The sequence below is a fragment of the Perognathus longimembris genome, chromosome 1, assembly GCF_023159225.1.
Source record: "Perognathus longimembris pacificus isolate PPM17 chromosome 1, ASM2315922v1, whole genome shotgun sequence".
In the NCBI taxonomy this organism is placed as follows: domain Eukaryota; kingdom Metazoa; phylum Chordata; class Mammalia; order Rodentia; family Heteromyidae; genus Perognathus; species Perognathus longimembris.
In genome coordinates this window covers 4,361,178-4,380,709 of record NC_063161.1, presented here as the reverse complement: position 1 = coordinate 4,380,709, position 19,532 = coordinate 4,361,178, and the positions used below count along the sequence as shown (strand labels likewise).

At 66.5% G+C, this 19,532-nt stretch overlaps 1 protein-coding gene across 2 annotated transcripts in view; it reads right to left on the bottom strand.

Moving 5' to 3' along the window:
• The window catches only part of Scube1 (signal peptide, CUB domain and EGF like domain containing 1), a 77,065-nt gene that overhangs the window by 10,044 nt on the left and 47,489 nt on the right, over nucleotides 1-19,532 (bottom strand). The window contains exons 7-11 of one of the 2 annotated variants that reach the window (XM_048354183.1): nucleotides 17,351-17,440; nucleotides 7,433-7,549; nucleotides 4,551-4,673; nucleotides 2,837-2,953; nucleotides 1,524-1,646 (exon numbers count right to left, since the gene is read on the bottom strand). In XM_048354183.1, coding sequence (XP_048210140.1) covers nucleotides 1,524-1,646; nucleotides 2,837-2,953; nucleotides 4,551-4,673; nucleotides 7,433-7,549; nucleotides 17,351-17,440 — 570 coding nt within the window. The remainder of the gene's footprint in view (nucleotides 1-1,523; nucleotides 1,647-2,836; nucleotides 2,954-4,550; nucleotides 4,674-7,432; nucleotides 7,550-17,350; nucleotides 17,441-19,532) is intronic. The other variant, XM_048354191.1, reaches the window with a different exon arrangement.

Here is a 19,532-nt window from a genome sequence, read left to right as displayed (position 1 = left end):
GTTTAAAGCCAGCAAAAAGCTGGAAGTGGAGCTGTGGCTCAAGGGGTAGAGCAATAGCCTTGAGGAAAAGAAGCTAAAGGAGTGTACCTGGCCAGGCCCAGAGTCCAAGCCCCAGGACTAGCACACACACATACTATAGCTCTGAAGTAGGAGTTTGAGGATTGTTACATCTCCAGCTCCATTTTACCCAATAAGGATCACTTTTGCCATTTGGGATCTTTCATGGTTCCGTGTGAAAATTTTTTTTTTTTTTTGGCCAGTCCTGGGGCTTGGACTCAGGGCCTGAGCACTGTCCCTGGCTTCTTTTTGCTCAAAGCTAGCACTCTGCCACTTGAGCCACAGCGCCATTTCTGGCCTTTATAATGTAGTGCCGAGGAATTAAACCCAGGGCTTCATGTATACCAGGCGAACATTTTTTTTGCCAGTCCTGGGGCTTGAACTCAGGGCCTGAGCACTGTCCCTGGCTTCTTTTTGCTCAAGGCTAGCACTCTGCCACTTAAGCCACAGCGCCGCTTCTGGCCGTTTTCTGTCTATGTGGTGCTGGGGAATCGAACCCAGGGCCTCATGTATATGAGGCAGGCACTCTTGCCACTAGGCCATATCCCCAGCCCCCATGTGAATTTTTTTTTTTTTTTTTGGCCAGTCCTGGGCCTTGGACTCAGGGCCTGAGCACTGTCCCTGGCTTCCTTTTTGCTCAAGGCTAGCACTCTGCCACTTGAGCCACAGCGCCACTTCTGGCCGTTTTCTGTGTATGTGGTGCTGGGGAATCGAACCCAGGGCCTCATGTATATGAGGCAAGCTCTCTCGCCACTAGGCCATATCCCCAGCTCCCGTGTGCATTTTTTGACTGCTTTCTCCATCTTGTTGAAGAGCGGTGTGGGGATTTTGAGAAGCAGAGGACAGGGGTTGGGGGGAGGGGTGCGGGTCTGGGGCTGTAGGGGTGTCAGGTAGACCTCACTGCAGGGGCCAGGCCAGGGGACCTGGCCAACATGGGTGTGGGTGCGCGGAGGCTCTGATGGGCTTCTGAATATTCTGGAAATTCAGCCTTGATTCTTGGGGGAAGGCGGAGGGCTCTGAGCACAGAGCGGCCTGGCCTGGGCGTGTAAGGTCTGGGGGCCTGGAAGCATTGGAGCACGGCAGGACAGGGACCCCAAGAGCGAGTCCCAAGAGGGCAGGCACGTAGCTCGCCCCTCAGACCGGGGCCGACAGGAGATGGAGACATACCTGCAGCGACCACGGAAGGCCTGGCTGTTCAGAACTCAGGGCCCAGGGCACACAGCCCCCAGCCAGCAGCAGGCCCCAGCCCTCCGCTCTGGCTGTGCACTAGGCTCCCTCTGCCCCTCTCCGTGCCAGCTCTTGGCCAACACCGGGCTTGCCGGGCTGCCAGCACCCCCTCCGCCCCCTTCCTCCCCATGAGCCAAGCCCGGAGGCAGAGGACCCCTCCCCAGGAGTCGGGGGGCCCACAGGGTGTGAGGTTCAAGGCCATCCCGACTCCCCGAGGGACGGGTGGGGCCCCCACTCACCCACGCAGTCCTTCCGGTTCCAGTGCAGCCGCCTCCCGGGCGGGCAGACGCACTCGAAGCTGCCCTTGGAGTTGACGCAGCCCTGGTCACAGCCGCCCTGCTCCACGCTGCACTCATCCGCGTCTGGAAGCACAGGGGGAAGTGAGGGGCGTGGCCATAGAGGGGCGTGACCGCACGAGGCCACGCCCCCAGGGATGGCAGGCCACGCCCCCAGGGATGGGAGTGCTCAGAAGCCCCGGACCCAGCCCGGCCTCAGTTACTTGATGCAGAGGTGAAGCTGTGCGCACACATGCTCACGCATGCACACACGAGTACACACACGCACGCACGCACACGCACGCGCGCCCCTTACAGACGCCCAACCGCATCCCTTCCCTGGTGAGTTTTCCACTGCTTTCTGAGGGCCGAGAGGCAGCGGGCGAAGCTCCCGTCCGCCTCCGCCTCCTGCGATGGGGCCCATCCCAGCCCAGCTCTCAGGCCTGCCCCACCTGGGACTCCGCGCCGGCCTCTCCGGAGCCTCCCGTGCAGAGAGAGGCACCAGGGGGGAGGGAAGCTGCTGCGTCCCCCTACAAGGGTCAGCCCGGCGCCCCTGTGCCCACGGCTTCACTGCCTGCTCCCTGGCCACCTTCACCACGCTGCCCCCAGCTTGCAGAGAAGAAGGAGAGCCAGGTGGTCCCTGGCCCGCCCACCGTTGCTTTCCCACGGTGCCCTGGGGCCCTCTCTTCCACAAGGCAGCCACGGTACCTCGTGACTCGAGCCTGGCCATGCTGCACCCTTGCTTAGGCCCCTCCCGGTCTGTGTTGCAAGCAAGCCCTGAAGGCTCTGTCTGCTCACTGGTCCCCTTGTACCCCTCTGCCTCTGTGCCTTTGCACACACTCCATCTGCCCGCCCATCGTGGCCCCCTATTGTTCCTTTGGCACCCCCTCTCTGTCCCGGCACCCCTTCTCTGCCGTGACTCTTCCCCACTGGAACCATTTGTGGAATTTTCTGTATATTACACCCCCCCTCCCCCCGCCATCAGACAAGGGTCCTTTAGCAAATGAGGCTTTCTAGGCCTAGGTTCCCACGGGGCCCAGGCCAGACACACCGTGGATGCTGGCTAGCCCTCCCCCCCCACCCCCACCCCGTGCAGGTTCCCACCCGGACTAGCCCCTGGCCGCGCCCCCTGCGGAGCCCCTCTGCCCGGCGCCCGTCCCCAGCCTTGCTGTGGTCTCTCCCTGGCCCTCCGGTCGGGGTGCGGGGTGCGGTGAGGTGGCCGTGCGGCCAGGCGCGTGCCTCGAGGGGGAGGCGGCCCTGGCGGGCGGGCTGCAGACCTCCGCAGTGGGTGGCTCCGTAGAGGACGTAGCCGCGGTGACACAGACACTGGAAGCTGCCCGGGGAGTTGACGCAGATGTGGTCGCAGGTCCGCTCGAAGGAGCACTCGTCGATGTCTGTGGGGAGGAGGGGAGGGGCCCGCCTGTCACTCGGGCACCCGGGGGGGGCGGGGTCAGGTGTCTGGGCCCCCTGCCACAGTCCCACTTGGTTCTCACTGTGTCCCCGGGAGAGGTGGTTCGAGGCTCCCCCTCCCATCTTCCCCGCAGGTGTGCTGGACAGAAATGTTTCGAATGGGCGGCGTCCCCCCGGATCTCGGCTACCCCCCTTTCTTTTGCAGTTCTGAGAAGGGAACGCAGGGTCTCGCGCGTGCTAAGCAGGCGCCCTCCCTCTCGAACCTTCCTGCCAGCTCCCGTGCAGTGCACTGGTTCTTCACGGGACGGGGTCCCGCTGCATGTCCCCCCCGGCCTGGCCTGGGTGCTTCCCACGTGTGCTCCCCCAAGTTCCTGGGGGGGAAGGCCCACACCGGCCCACCCAGCCAGCCGTGCAGCCGTGGGGAATCTTTGCTTCCCCTCCAAGGGCCATTTGGATATTGGCAACACCATTCGAGGCTCACACAGATCCGCGTCTAGGCAGGCTGCTGTGGGCTGCCGGATCGAGCGTCTGTCTCCTCGGGCACCAAATGATTTCCTAGGCCTGGTATGGCCCAGGGGCTGATGCTCCACTCACCCCTGAGGGAGTCTCTGGAACTTGTTGTTGTTCAAGGGGCCTCAAATAATGACCCCTGTCTCCCCCCCCCCCCCAGTAGCCCGCCATGCAGCCATCTTGCACCTCCACGCCTGTTTGGATCTCTGGGACCAGGGCAGGTATTGGATCCCAGGTACAGGAAGGAAAGTGTAGGGTGTGTGTGAGGCTTCCAGGAAGGCAGTCGGCTTGGGACATGAGACCAGGGGGCCCAGAGCCTCACAGAGGTGATGGTCAAGAGCGGGATACGCAGGTAGGTGGAGGCAGGTGGGGATGGGGCCTTGGCCCAGAGCCAAGACACCTCCTCTTGTCCAGGCCTAGGCTCTCCTCTGTCCCTCCTACCCCCAACATTTTGACGAGGGTGATGGAGGGAGTCGTGGTGCGGACCGCCCTGGTGCTACGCTCCTGCCGGCCCTCGTGCTGAGCCTGGGCAGGAAAGTGGGGGGCCAGGGCACACAGCAAGCCCGGGAGGCTCCCCGGCGGACTCCTGTCCTCGCTGCCGGACACTGCCCAGGCTCGGAGCTGCCCTCCCCCCTAGGCTGGACACCCTGTGCAAGCCTGCCACTAGGGCCGAGCCCTCCCCCGCCCCCCCCCCCCCACCCCCCCGGGGCTACCATCCCCTAATCCCTCAGCCCCTAGCGCCGTGTCCTGGAGGGCCTCCCTCCTCCTCCCTCCTGGGGAACGCTGCCCACCCAGCAGTCCATCCGCCCCTCTCTCTCTCCCGGCCACCCCTGCTGGGCTCCCAGGCCCAGGCGGAGGACGGCGGCCGAGCACCCGTGGTGTGTGGTGCCTTCCACCAGGTGGCAGCAGCCCACGCGGACGCCAGCAGCACCCCCACTCGGGAAGGGCACAGGTTAGATCAGTGCCCCGAGGAGCGGTGCCCAGCCCCACCAGCCCCACCAGCTCCCCATCCGTGCGTCCCCCCCTCCCGGGAGCCCGCCGAGGCCCGTGGGGGAGGGGACGGGCGCTCACCTTGGCAGGTCCGCTCGTCCGTCAGCAGCTTGTGGCCCTTGCGGCAGCCGCACTCAAAGCTGCCCACGGTGTTTCGGCAGAAGTGGTCGCAGCCGCCGTTGTTCACCAGGCACTCGTTGATGTCTGCGGGGGAGGGGGCAGGGGAGGAGGGCGTTCAGGGGCTTGGGGGGGGGGGGCTGACGCCATGCTGGAACTCCGTGAGGGACAGGCTCCTCGCCACCCCCCCCCCCCGCTCTGAGGCAGGAGAGCGTAGCACCCGGCCCCTGAGCTCCCGGGCACGCGATCTGGATATGTCAGGGTGACACCTCGGGGTGTGCATGGGCACGCACCGGTCAGCGCCCTGCGGCACTCTGCGGGGAACTGGCTGTCACCGCCTCCTGACTGCTGAGGACCCAGGCACGAAAGGGACGTCATGGGCTCAAGAAGTTCCCACCCCTGGGGGGGGGAGGGGAGCTGCCCACAGCCCTGGGCCTGACCACCCCATGCCCGCCCACTTGCTTGGACTGCCCCCTCCTTCCACCGAGTAGGGGCCCTGCCAACAGCTGCTGGCCCCTCCCATGCCTCCCCGTCCCCCAACAATGCTGCCCGAATCCCGTGAGCCCTCCCTCTACCGCCCCCCCTCCTCCTGGACCCTGGGCCCTCGGCTGGCTTGGCTCTCTGTGCCATCTGGGGCTCTGTCTCCAGTGCCTGTTCGGGAGATAAAGTCAAACCGCCCCAAACTTCCCTCGCTCCCGCTCTCCGCCCCCTCCAGATGCCTCCCGTGGGCACTATCAGGGATAAGGGGTGACTTTCAGGATGGTGGGCCTTCCCTCACTTGGAGAAGAGTGACAGTAGGAAAACGGAGGCTCCCTGCTGGTCACGGGCCACCTCGCGGCCAGTCCCGGAGCCAGGGCCTGCCAACAAGTCCTCCTGAGTGTGGGTGCCAGCCAGGTGCCCACCACACCCTGACCTCCCGAATGGAGGCCGCCCGTGAGGAGGGGAGCCTCTGGGTGGACAGGCTCTGAGTGCCACGCAGGCCGCTCGGCCCCCTCCCCGCCTCCCGCCCTCCACGGCAGTGCTGGCTGCCGCCCCCACCTGCCACCAAGTCCCCTAGGAGGGAGGCCTTGCCGAGGCGGAGGCTCCGGGCCCAGCGCTTGGCAGCCAGGCCCGCCTGCGGAGCCCCCTCACTGGGCTTAGCCTTCACCAGGGCAGCCTGAGACCCCGCCCCTCCCAGGAGGCCCCGCCCCTACACTCCCTCCGAGACCCCGCCCCTCCAAGAGGCCCCGCCCCCACACTCCCTCCAAGACCCCGCCCCTCCCCAGAGGCCCCGCCCCCTCCACCCTCCCCTTCCCGGAGACCCCCCCCAGGGCAGTGCTCTCCCGAGTCTCCCAATGGCTGCCTCGCTGCCTTCGGGTTCTGCGCGGAGGTGGCAGGTCCGGCAGTGGACAGGGGCCGCCTAACGTGACAACCTGGACCTGAGCCTCCCTCGCCGGCTCCTGACTGGGGCCCGGCCGACGGCCACTGCTGGAGCCACTGGCCAGCTCTTCCCGCTACAGCCCGAGCTGCCCACTCCTGCCCTACAGCAGGACAGATGGACATCAGGACATCAGATCTCATGACCAGGGGACTGGGGTGCCTGTGTCCACCCCCTGGTGACCACCACATCCAGAAGGAGCCGGGAACCCTGAGGTCAGGAGAAAGCCAAGGCCCCCAGGAGTGACCGTGGCCACACCAGGCGTGGTGTCCGGGAAGCGTGTGCAGCCAAAGGGCCGGACGGGGGCCGCCTGGCTCCAGGGCCTCGGGGGGGAATGGAGTCACGGGAGCTTGGGGTCTCCTCACCCAGAAATGGGGAGGGGCGGAAGTGGCCCCCCCACCCCCCCGCGCCGCCCAGAAGTGGGGCAGGGCAGCAGGAGGAGCTGGTCCCTCCGGGCCCTTCCCGGCTCAGCCAGATGGGCTCCCAGCCGTGAGCTGCCGGCCTCTGGATCCCCAGTCCTGACTGTCCTGGTGTCACCTCAGGAAGGGAGCCCTGTGCTCCCCTCCTGCTCAGAGTCAGCCCCCACCCGGAGGGGGGGAGGGCAAGGCCCAGGTCGCCCCAGCCAGGCCACCTATGGCCAGACGCCAGCCCTCCGTCACTAGACCCGGGTGGGATCTCTGTCCTTTTCCCTCGAGGCGCAGAGCCCCCGGTTGGCACTTAGAGGCTGTTTGTCCTTGTGCCTGCCAGGGATGCGCTGTGGCTATTACCGGGCTATTACCGGGCCTGCAGTGGCTACAGAAGGGCTTTATTTTCAAATAATCATGTGGGAGAGCTGTTACTTCTGCCAACCCCACGGCATCAGCTGATGTCTATTTTCACAACAGCCCATCCTGGCCTAGTTTAAGTCCTCCTCTACTTCCCGCCCCCTCTCTCGAGTGCCGGGCAGCTGCGTTCCCACCTGAGGGGGTGGGGGGGCTTCTTGCTGTTCAGGCCTACCTGCCTTCTGGGGGGGGTCCCCTCTTGCTGTTCCTGGGGTCCCACTATCCCTGGGGCAACTCTGTGGGATGGGCCATGCCTTCACTTCTGCACTTCACGTTTGCTTCTGGCTACCTGTCCTCTCCCCCTCCACCCTTTGTCCCCACGCTGTCCCCTCTGGGTCTGTGACCGTGGCATGGCACACCACGGCACGTCCATCCCCCCCACATCCTGTACCAGGCTCCCCCCCCCCCAGTGAAGCCTCGTCCACGCCCTGGGGCGTCAGAGGCCAGGAAGTTCTGCCTGCCGGCTGACTGCTGCACAGGACAGCCCCACGCCGCGTTGATAGCTTTGACACGGGTGTCCTCTGGGGCCCTGCTGGGCCTCCAAACTGCCACCGGAAGGGCTGCTGGGCACAGGTGGGGGTTGAGGGGGGCGGACGCCCCGTGCTGACCTTTGCATGTCTTCCCATCTGGCTGCAGCGTGAATCCAACTGGACAGCTGCAACGCACCCCGGTGGCCGTGTCCTTGCAGGTCCGGTCGCAGCCTCCGTTGTTCACGGCACACGTCTCTGGGGGTGGGGGGGGAGAGAAGCTCAGTCTCCCCCGGGACAGAGGCTGCCATCTTTCCCTCTGCTTGGGGAGGCCCCCCCCCCCAGGAGGTGAGCGAGCAGGTTCAAGCTCTGGCCCGTGCCCAGTATGGGGCCCTAGGGGAGCTTCCTGGCCGGATTGAGGCTCAGGCCCCCCTGCGCGGGCGGGGGGGGGATGCGGGGGGGGAGACGGTCCTGCCTCCCCCCCCACCCCCCGCGGGAGCTGCTCGGGGAAACGAGACCGCCAAGAGGCTTGAGGCCAAGTTCCTCAACTTTTGCCCTGCCTGGAGTCGGGCTCCGCGTCCAGCCTGGTGCCGAGTGGCTTGTGGCGCTGAGCCGCGGAGCTGGGGTCCCCCCCCCGGGGGCCGCACGCACGTCGTTTATCACCTCCCAGCCCCACATCTGTTCTCACTGCGCCGCGGGCCCGAGGCGTCTGGGTTTTATCCACTTGACGCCTGTCGAGGGCTTTTTTTTTTTTTTTCCTTCTGCAAAATTCAAAGGGGCTGCGGCGGCTGGGGGCCTGCGGTGGGGGGGGGGGCTGGGGGCCTAGCGGGGGTCGCGCGGGCTGTGGGGAGAATGAGCTTCCACAGGCCGCAGAGGGGCTGGCCTGGCCGGGGGCTCCCCAGACCTCGGGTCCCTGCACCTGGGCTCCTTCCTGGGCATCTGGTGGGCTTGCAGCCTGTGCAGAAGGTGCCCCAGTGGGCTTCCCCCCTTCTCTGTGCTGCTTAGGAAGTGGAGAGGGGCCAGGTGCCCACCTTTCACAGCCCGAGTTGCCCTCCGGGCCTCCCCCTTGCTCCTCGGGGCGCCCTGCCCTGCTTCCGCCCGGGGCTGGCGCTCAGCTCTCTAAGCTGCCCACGGGTCCCCCCACGAGGGCTTTGGGAGCGAGGGATCCGGACAGCCAGCAGGCGCCCTGGATCTGGAGGGGGTGTGGGGAGAAGGGAACCCCCTCCGTGTGCACATGCCCTGTCGGCAGGGCCGCGGGGGTGGGTCCCCCCCACCCCGGTCCGTCCCCACAGGTCTACGGCCTGCAGCTGGGGGTGGGCACGGGCCCCCGCCAGCCCCCTCTCACCCCTGCAGGGGGCGGGGCTGTAGTTCGGTGGTCCCTTCCGCAAAGACCCTTCCTGAAGCCCAGACACAGGGACGAGGCCCAGCGCTTCCCCAACCTGGGGCACGGGGGTCCCCGCACCGGCCCCGGCCAGTTCTGACTGGCGGCTGCCTGTCCCCCTCCCGCCACGCACCTAGACAGTGGAGCCCCCTTTCCCCCCAGGGACTCAGGACAACAGCCTTCCTTCCTTCCTAGGACTCGGGCCAAGACCAAAGGAATTCCCCACTCGGAGTAGCTGCTCCCCACGTGTCCTGTCCTGGGGTTCAAGTACAGGGGTGCTGCCTCCCCCCCGCCCCCGACAAGAGCTGGTGTGAGCAGAGGGAGGCAGAGGGTATGTCTTCCCAAAGGAGGTGGGGACGGGCAGGGGAGGGCGGGGGCCGGGACCCAGCCAGGGTGGTGGGCGTGGGGTGCAGTGTCTCTGGGGAATGAACCGAGCAGCTCCTAGGTGTTTGTTTCCCTGACCCGCCAGGGTCAGGGGCGGCAGGGACCTGCTCAGCCCTCCGGCTGGGAAGTCCTTCCCTTCCACCGGGGAGAGGCTAGCAGGACAGGGTCCAGCGCGCACGCGCACACGCCACCGCTCACGGTGTCCCCCCACGGCGGGACTCCAGTCTTCCCCGCTGCCCCAGCCCAAGGCCGGTGCCCAAACGCCAGCTGTGAGTGCGCCAGGGGCCTGGAGGCCTTGTGGGCTGTTTCTGGGTGCCTGCCCCCCGCCGTGCTGAGCCCCGTGCTGGTCTCCGCCAGCCAGGCCCTGCTCCACGTCCTACGTGCAAGCCGCTGAGGGCAGAGGCCCGCCTGACGGCCTCCCTCCCTCCCTGCTCCCGTGTTCCCACCCCAGGACGCCTCTTCACCCCCACCCCGCCTCGCCCCGGCTCTCCCCGTAGTCACTGCAGTCCCTGCCCTTCCAGCTGCCGTGGTCCGGGGCCAGCCACTGCTGTCCTCGTCGAGGTGATGTCACAACGCTCAACGGTCCCCCTCCAGCCCACCGTCTCACTCCGGGTCACAGAATCCCCCCGAGGGGCGCCGGGCCAGGGGAGGGAGCTTGCGCTCGGCCTGCCCTCCGCTCCTGCCTCCCGGGAAACTCGGGAAGGGCCACCCGCACCAGGGCACGGGGCGCGGTTCTGAGGTGCACAGATGCACACGGCCATGCAACACCGACGGAAGCAGCGTCTGCACTTACAGGCCGGGCTGGCCGGGCAGGATCCAGCCCTGGGCCCTGCCAGTTTCCTAGCAGAAGGTCCTGGGCGCCGCCGCCGAGGGGGCGCTTTTGGCGTCACCAGTCTGGGGTCCTACCCAGGGCCATCTCTCAAAGCGGTCTTGCCTTTCTGTCTCCTCAACCCAGAAGCCACCAGACCTGGCGCGAGGCCCCTGTTGCCTGAGAGCAATGTGGAAAGCAGGCCCCAGACCCTTTCCTAACTTTGGATGACGGAATGCGAGCTTCCCGGGCCCTGGGCCTTCCCGCTCCTTGCTCAGGAGGTCCTCTTTGGGTCCCATCCACCCTCCGCCCTCTTTCCTGGGGTGCTGCAGGCTGGCTTGTGAGCTTGGCTCTAGCCCTCGGAACCTGAGTGCTGGGTCTTGGAGGCGAAACTTCAGAGTGCCGCCCCCAAGGCCCACGGAGCCCTTGCCTCGCTCCCTGTCCCAGCTCCAGGTAGAGCTACCTGGGTTCTTCCTAACGGGTCCCCCCACTCTTCCCAGAGATGCGTCAGGAATCATGGCTCCCGGAGCAGAGCCTCTGCGGGCAACCTTCCCAGCCAGCAGCCCCGTGGCGGGCGGTGGGCAGGCAGGCAGCGAGGCTGCAGCGGGCACCTGTGCAGGCAGGCCTGGTCTGTGCCCGTGCCACGGCCTCTTCCAGCCCCCGGTGGCCAGGGGGAGGACAGCAGCCCAGGGTTGGCTGGGCTCCAAAGGCTGAAGGGGAGATCCTGCACAAGTGAGAAGGAGGGGCCTTGGCTCTTGGCCAGGGCGGGGGTGAGAGCGGGGTGGAGGGGGGGGGATTTCTGCATGGAAGAGCCCTACAGGGAGGGAAGATGTTCCACCAGGCCCTCTGTGCAGCTCAGCTAGGGCCCTGCCTGAGGGAGCAGGGGCCAAGGCCAGGGCAGCGCTGATCAGATGTGGACGGCAGTCGGGGTTCCCGTGACGCGGACCGTGCGTCCTGACGCACGCGTGGCGTGACGGCTGTACCGCCTGCCACTTGCAGGGCCCAGGTGCGTCAGAACGGGCGCCGATGCCCTGTAAGCCGCTCTGCGTGGCCACAGACTCACCCCGCACCGCTTCTGCAAACCTTTGCCTGCAGTCTGGGCACCCGGCCTTCCCTGTGGGTATTGCCGGTGCGGGTCCTGGGGCTTAAACACTGGGCCTGGACGCCGTCCCTGAGCTTTTTTTGCCCAAGGCTAGCGTTCTACCACTGGAGCCGAAGCTCGGCTTCTGGCTTTCTGGTAATGAAGGAGAGAGAAGCATCTCACAGACTTTCCTGCCCAGGCTGGATTCACACTGTGATCCTCCAACATGGAGCCTCTCTCTCTCTCTCTCCAGGCCATGGGCTCCTGTCGGGGCAGTGCCTACAGCTCTGCCTATCCTGTCTCTCTCCCTGGAAGGCCTGGCCCTGACGGGGCGGCAGCCCAAGGCCTCAGTCGGGGCGGGCGGGGGCACCTGCTCCCCCGCCTCTAGAAGTAGCTGAAGCAGCTGGATTCTCCTAGCCACAGGGGTCATCATTCACTCCGTCCTCGCCCGCGTGCCGGGGCGGCCATCGGAGGTCTGGAAGGCTTCCCCTCTGCTGGTCGCACTGGGTCCTCGCCACCTCTCCCCTGCGTGGACGGCTGACCCTTGCCTGGCTTTGGGACGAGTCCCTCTCTCTGGCCTGGCCCGCCTCATGGTTGTCACGGGTGGCGGGCTGGCTGGCGTTGGGGACGGTGCTAGGCACGAGGGTGGCCTGCCTCTTTAGCCAGGCCCAGAGGCTCTGCTCTCCCTCCAGCTGGGCGGATGGCTCCTGAGCGCTTTCTGCAAGGGTGGGGGGCAGGTCCAGCCCCCCCCCCAAGACTGGGCGTGCCTCAGAGTGGAGCCGGGCCCTGAAGAGCGGGCTTGTGACAGCGGGGAGGGGCAGGGGGAAGGGGCTGGGCGGTTGAGGCCCGGACCGCGGCCCTGATGAAGGGGCCCGTGGGAGAGGAGGCCCCATGCCCGGAGCCAGCTCTGCCCAGGGCTGAGGCTCACAGACCTGGACTCAGCGCTCCGAGGGCCACCGGGCCTGGGCAGCGCCCTGGCGCCCTGGCCTGTCTTCCTGGCTCACAGCTGGGGTGACTGAGAGGTCTGGACGGCCCCCCCTTTGCCAATACCGCCTCGGTCCGGCGAGGCCTTCGCCTCTCTGGGAGCCGCTCTGTGCGGGGAGGTCTCTAACCCCCTGCTGGGGGAACGGTTCCCCAGGCCGCCCGGGGCTCGGGCTGCACAGTGAGCGCCAAGGAAGAGCCGGGAGTGCCTGCAGGCGGGGAGACAGGAAGGCAGACGCCCCCTGGCTTCGGGGGGCCTGAGGGGAGAGGCGTCGGGAGGAGAGACGAACCCACGCAGGAGCTGGGAAGGCCGACTCGGGCCGGGCTGCTCAGTAGGTGCGAGGGCCGTTCTGAGGGACGCAGGGGTTCTGCGCTAGAGCAGGTGACAGGCGCAGGGTCGAGGCTGCTCCTGACCTCCGGTGCTTGGCTTTGTGGTGGCTATGAAATGGCCCTGGGGGTGGGGCAACCAGCTCCGTCTCTCAACCTCCTTCAACAGAGCCGAAGTGCCCCGAGGATGCGGCACACCCACAGATAGGACCAGGCCGGCCTGCCCGCCCGGGAAGGGGCCTAGCGTGGAACCGTGGCCTGCCGAGGCCGCTCATCAGAGGGAAAGCTCCGTCCCAGACCTCCGATGGCTGAGGAAATGACAGACCCCTGGGGTAGAGGAGGCGGCGCCCCCCGACAGTGCCTGGCAAGCCTGTGTTTCCTGGGAGACGCGTGCAGCGGCCCACCCGTGCCCCACCACAGGGCGGGGAGGCCTCCACGACCCTCACCCGCCAGCCTCGGGACAGTGCCGGTTAGTCCGGGGCTCCTGCTCGCTCCCCTTGGGCTCGCAGGTCCCTGGGACTTGAGATGACCCAGGTGGCCAACCCCACAGGTGCCCGAGAAGCCGGGATGGAGCCCGGGCCTGAGCGCAGAAGCTGGGCCAGTAGAAGGACCCGGAAAGAGGAGCCTCGACTTGTGGTTGGGGTTTTGCTCCAGTCACAGGGGTCCCTGCTCTAAGACAAATGAATACGTAGTCCACAGACCCCCAGCCCAGCCTGGAGGAATCCCGGGCTGCTTGCGGCTCACGGTCCCTGGTCTGTGTCTGGGCCTGGGCTCAGCTCAGGTGAGTCCAGCTGGAAGCGGGGAGGGAGGGCGGGAGGTGGCAGGGGCGGGCCGGGCCGCTCAGGCCGGTGTCGGGGAGGAAGGGACCTGGTGGGGTTTGTGTGTCTTTCTGCAGCTGGGTCCCTCCAATGGAGAAAGGCCAGGCTGCGTTGCTCTTCTAGCACGTTCCGCTAGTGGACACAGGGCCTGCCTGCGTGCTGGCAGAGCTGGGCCTGGGACTCAGTCACTGTCAGGCTGCGGGAGCGGGGAAGGGCTTTGGTCCCCAGAAGAGAGAGAAGGCAGGGCTGGCTGGGGCACACGGAGCGTTGCGCCCAAGAAACGTGGCTCTGGCTGCCGTTTCCCGACCACCGGGGTGGGCCAGGCAGGACCCGGGACTGTGAGACCCAGGCTGGGTGTTGGGTGGAGCGGGGTCCAGCTCCTACTAGACGGGCGCGGCGGGGGAGAGGGGCCGGGCGAGCGTCTGCGGGTTCTCGTCTCAGCCCTCACTGCCGGTTTGGGCCTCTAGAGGTGTCGGGGCCTCGCCTCTGGTTTTGCCCCTTTTCTTGGTTAAGCCCAGCTGGCACCACGCTTCCACCCCCACCCCCAGTCCACCCTGCACCCCAGCCACAGCGCCACGACCCACCTCCTTCCGTGCATGGAGGGAGGAGGGGACCCTGAACTCCCGAGTGGAGGGAGGGGCCCAGGCCCCACCCACAGGCGCCGGGGGGGGGGGGCAGCCGCGCGTGGGATTTAGCCCCACCACCTGATGCTCCTCTCTTGACCCCCGTGGGCCGCGAGGCCACACGGGGAGGAGGGGCCTTCTGCTGGGCTTCCCCGGGCTTCGGCTGGGCCCCTGGCTCTAAGAAAGGCCCCCTGCTCTCCCTGGCCACACCCAGATCTGCCGGAACCCTTCTGGATGCCAAGCTCCCGCCGGGCGGCCTGCCCTCTCTCTCCAGGCACCCCGGGCACCTCTTCCGGGAAGCCTGCGGTCATGCGCTGAGCTCCTGCTCCGGGCAGGGGCCGGCGGATAAACGCCTTTGCCAGGCGGAGCCACCGAGGCAGCACTGGGAGCGTGACGGTCACGTGGCACGGAGGCAGGAGGCCCAGGACGGGTGGAGGGGGCACCCAGGGGTGAGAGGGGAGGAGGCGGGGGTGTGAGCAGGTGAATGGACAGACCTCTCAGGGGGTGGGGGGGTGGGACTGGCCCATTACGTGAGGCTGGGGACAGCGTGTAGCTCTCTATGCCACTGTGACTCCACACGTCACCCTTGTTTTCCCTGGCTCCCAGCTGTGCAGCCCCTGGCCCGGGCCTCTCGGGAATAATGGCCCTGCGATCCCCAGAACCTACATGGCACGAAGGAGGTCGTGGTGGATATAATGAAGTAGAGGGCCCCGGGCCGGAGATCACCTTGTGCAGACGGAGAGGGGGGAGGGGGGAGTGAGGACAGGGGAGGGTCAGTCCCAAGAGTACTGGGTGATCCGGAGAGGAGGAGGGGCTGTGTGGCCCCCAAGTGGCCAGGTGGCCTCTAGAAGAAGGAAAGAGCAGCACCGGGGTCCCAACGCTGCCTCAGGCCCAGCTGCAGCCCCTGGCTTGAGGGAAGCCATTGAGGGAGTGGGAAGGGCAGCCACGGCCCGGAAGCCCAGGCACACCCATCCCAGGGCCTCCGTGGGAGGGGTCCGAGGCTCCAGGTCCTGCTGGAGGGGCCCTGGCCTGCGGGGACGGATCTGCGCCTGGGGCTGGGCACTGCCATCTCCCCGGACACATCCCTTCCCTCCTAGCTGTGAGGATTCTGAGTTTCATGGGAGTCTCTGTCACGTGCCCCCGTGCTGGCCTGTGTGTTGGGACTGGGTGGTGGCTGCCTCCTCTGAGGACCGGTGTGGACAGGGCCGCCTGACCCCCGGGACCCCCCTGTGGAGGGCTTGAAGGCAGGCGGTCTGCAGGTCGGGTCCCCGGCTTCCAGCCCGGCTCCTGGCCAGGTTAAGGGAGGAGAGGGCTAATCAGTGATGTAGAAGCTAGCTGCGGGATGCGCCCTCTGCAGTCTGGGCGTGAAGAATCCCAGAAGGGTTTGGAGGCAAACGGCTGGGAGAAGGCATGGAGTTTCGGGCTGCACTCGCGGCAGGGTGGGCTGGGGGGCTGCCTGGGTGCAGAGCCTGGCTCTGCCTGTGGCCCTCTTGGCAGGCGGGGTGGGGCCTGAGGGCCTGGGCACTGGGAGAGGAGGCTGCACCTGAGCCTGCAGGGCATGCCTGCTCCTGGCCTGTGGTCCCCAGAAAATACAGCCGGCAGGTACCACAGAGGTCCCGCCCATCACTTCCTATAGCCAGGCCTGTACCACAGAGGCCCCGCCCAGCACCAGAGGCCCCGCCCACCTCACTTCCTATAGCCAGGCCTGTACCAGAGGCCCCGCCCAGCACCACAGAGGTCCCGCCCACCTCACTTCCTATAGCCAGGCCTGTACCAGAGGCCCCGCCCAGCACCACAGAGGTCCCGCCCACCTCACTTCCTATAGCCAGGCCTGTACCACAGAGGCCCCGCCCAGCACCACAGAGGCCCTGCCCACCTCACTTCCTATAGCTGGCCAGTACCACAGAGTCCCCGCCCATCCCACTTCCTACAGCCGGCTGGCACCACAGAGGCCACGCCCACCCCACTTCCTAGAGCCGGCCAGTACCACAGAGGCCCCGCCCACCTTACTTCCTACAGCTGGCATGTACCACAGAGGCCCACCCAGCACCACAGAGGCCCCGCCCACCCCATTTCCTACAGCTGGCTGGCACCACAGAGGCCCCGCCCACCCCATTTCCTACAGCTGGCTGGCACCACAGAGGCCCCGCCCACCTCACTTCCTGCAGGGAGCTGGACCACAGAGGCCCCGCCCACCCCATTTCCTACAGCTGGCCGGCACCACAGAGGCCCCGCCCACCTCACTTCCCAGACCACCGTGGGCCTCTGCCTCCTTTCCCTCTCCCTCTGAAAATAAAGCCCCACTGACAAATGGCTTCGCAAGGCTGGGCAGATCCTGCCAAGCCGTCTCACCACCGCGCAGCTGCAGCACGGGAGGAGCCCGGGGCTCCCCGCCTTCTCTCACCCTGGGCCCTCAGCTCCACCCCGTGGCGGGAAGCTGGTCCCGTCGTGGGCTGCAGAGCCAAGCAGGATGCGCCTGTCTCAGCGGCGGCTGGGTGGGTGCGCCCTCCGCCTGTCCTCCCGTCCCTCCTCCCGCCCCACGATGTGAACTGGAGGGCTCCAGCCACCCTCCCCGCCTTCCCCCGAATCTCCAGGTGCCATGCTGGTGCTCCCTCTCAGCCGCAGACGTTGGCAGCGTTCACAAGGAAGGCCGATGCCGTTCTAACCCCTTGCGGTCTCGGCTGCTCTGCAGGCCCGGCCTGGCTCTGAGTGTCACGAGCCTTGACCAGCACAAGGCTGGACAGGCTGGACGGCTAACCTCCACCCCCCTGCATCGATGAATCTAGCCTGGGAACTGCCATGTTCAGGGTTGAGGGAGCTGGGCCTGGCAGTTGGAGCCTCAGGTGCTGCTTTGCCACATGCCAGAGACAACGGGCAAGAACTGGGGAAGGAGGGCTTCGGAGCTCAGCGGCTTCTCTGCGACCCTTGAGCTCCGACCTCAGGACGCTGGGCTCGGGCCCTGGGGACGGTCTACAGGGCCAGGGCTCGGCTTTGCAGGGTAGCGCGTGACCGTGCCAAGCCATCAGAATGTCACCAAACGGAGGGTGACCTCCCCGAGGCCAGCACCCCAGAACCGTGGGGCAGGCAGCAGCGGACAGAGGGAGGAGGGGAGCAACGTGGAGCCGCCCTTCTGCCCTGTCCAGGGTGGGCATGGTACCCTCTTCCTCTTCCCACCAGCCTGGGGGCAGCCCTGCCCGCAACAGACCCCTGGAAGCCCCGCGATGGAGGCGGGGGGGGGGGGGGGACCTTTCCTGTGAGGATGAGGACCACGGAGGCACTGTGCGACTCCCAGGGCCAACCTAACCACACGAGTGTGGCGTTTACTGTGGGTGCAGGAGGCTCCTGACACACTCAGCCCGATCGACAGGGGCGCAGAGGTCTCTGCTGCGAGCACACGAGGAAACGAACGTGCTCGATGGAAGGTAAAAATCTGAAGGAGAAAGCGAGCTTGGCGCCCCTGCACGCCCTGGGCCCCGCGCGGCTGAGCGCCCGGACAGTCCCCGCGCCGTGCCCCCACGCAGCAGCAGCACGCGGGCGCACGTCCACACCAGCACCCGCTACGTGCACGCGTGCAGCGCGCACACGCACACACCCACGCGCACACACACAGGCACCCACAGGCAAGGAGGACAAAGGAAGTGGAAGAAAAGTGTTACCCATGAGGAGCCGCCGTTTCACCCGCTTGTCCACATCAGCTACTGACGTGGCATTGGACTGCGAGCGCTCAATTGCAGCCTCATCCTTGTCTAGAACACAAGTAAGGGACAAACACGGAGCCGGTGGTTAATGACAGCCCACTTCCCGCGGCCCAAGACAGCCAGCCTCTCGGCGTGGCGCGCACACACAGCCGACACGCGTGCCGGGCCGGCGTGGCGGGTGTCCCGGCCCGGGGCTGATCCCGGGAGCCTCCGGGTGCGCGCGCACGCTCGCTTGCTCGCTCGGGGCGGTGAGGGGGTAGCAAGGGCAGGCGGGAGGCGGCGTGCAGACAGGGAGGGGTGGCCACGACAGCCACCCAGAGGGGGACACGGGGGAGAGGCCTCGGGCAGAGAGGCTGGAGAGGCAGACGGGGAGACAAGCGGCTACAGACCCCGGGGCTCGGGCAGGCACAGGACAAGGCACAGGACAGGGGGACGGGGCCGAGAGGTCCGGTGATGGAGGATGAGCCCGGGACCGCGGAGGTCCCCACGCAGGGACATACAGAAGTGTGCCACTCATGCAAAATTAAACACGCGGAGGAACACAGACACGCACACAGACGGAACAGTGGAGCCCACTGGACAGACGGACGAGAGAAACCAGGGGATGGGTTTGGGCAGCGCTGGTTGCCTGCTTGTCTAGAGGACCAGAGAGGAGTCGGTTGTGTAAGGGGCGTGCGGGGAAAGAGATGGGGCCCCGCCAGCTGCGGGGGGGGCGGGGAGCCTCTGGCATCTCGGTGGGCAGCTCTGGCGCGTCTTCCCTGGGGCAGGAAGGCCGGCTGGAGTTTCTTTGCTCGGTTGGAGGTGTGCAGGGACACTGTGGCCAGGGGAGGGGGAGAGGAAAGCGATGACAGGGAGCCAGCTCAGGTGAAAGGTTTTATTCCCATCCTGGCTGCGAGGGGAAGGAAGCCACAGGGGCGGGAAGATGGTTTCTAATGGGAAAGGAGGGAGCGTTCCGGAAGTCAGATCCAAGCGGGGACCGTGGCGGGCGGCAGACATCGAACTATGACAGAAGGATGAGGGAGGGAGACGCAGACAAGGAGTGTTAGGCGCAGGCCGGGTGCGTCTGCCCAGCCGGGGACGGGTCCGGCAGCGGCAGCAAACCCCCTGGGGAGACGAGACGGACGGGAGGGAGCCAGGGAAATCCGGGAGACCCAAACAGGACAGCGGGGGGAGGGAGGAGGAGGGGGGACAGGCCGGAGGACAGGGCGTTCTAGATGGGATCAGGCTGCAATAGAGTCACTGGTCTGAGACCCGGTTTGGCTTTTAATTAAAAAAAATATATATATATTTTTTTCCTGATTGGTTTGTTTGTTTTTGGCTTTTGGCTCTGAAAATGATTGATGCACATCAGTGATCAGACAAGACAGGCAATCAGGGACCATCACCAGAAAAGCAGGAGAAATGAGATAAAAATGAAATAATAATTAAAAACAAAAAAACAACAGGCTGTGTGAGAAGAGGCCACACAGGAGGAAAGGAGACAGACGCGTTCGGGGATGACAGCCCTGCGGATGGAGAGGCTGGCGCCCCCCCCCCCCCCCCCCGTCCCCGCCACGCCACGCCCCCGGGCCACGGGGCCGTCGCGGGGACCGAGGCCGGCGTGGCTCTGGGCCTCGTGGGCCTCTGCGTGCCCACCCCCCCCCCCCGTTCCGGTCACCTCCCGAGCTGACAGTAAGAAGGGGGGCCTGGACAGAACATGGCAACCGTGAGCCGGGCCCTGCGTGGTCCCAGCGCGGGCACGGGGCGGGGGCGGGGGGGGGGGGGCTCTGAAAGTCCTCTTTCTCTCGGTTAAAAAAAATCTGTTATTTTTAAGTAAGAGGGGGGGAAGACTTACTGATGATGATGGCCTGGAATAATAAGCAAAAACTCAAGCTTCCCCGTGGGAGCGGGGGCCCAGAATTAGGAGGTGGCCGAGACCGGAGTCAGGACTCGGGGGGGGGGTGATGGGGCCGAGTCCCTCGAGAGCCGGGTTGGCATGGAATCGGTGAAGAGCGCCCGTACCCCCACACGGGATGCGCCCCGCCCCCCCCCCCCCCCCCCCAGGGAGGAAACCTCTGCAATTCCGGACTGCGGTGAGCAGCGCACGCAGCGAAGGATGGTCACGCGGAATGAGCCAGGCAGCTGGGCATCAGGAAACAAC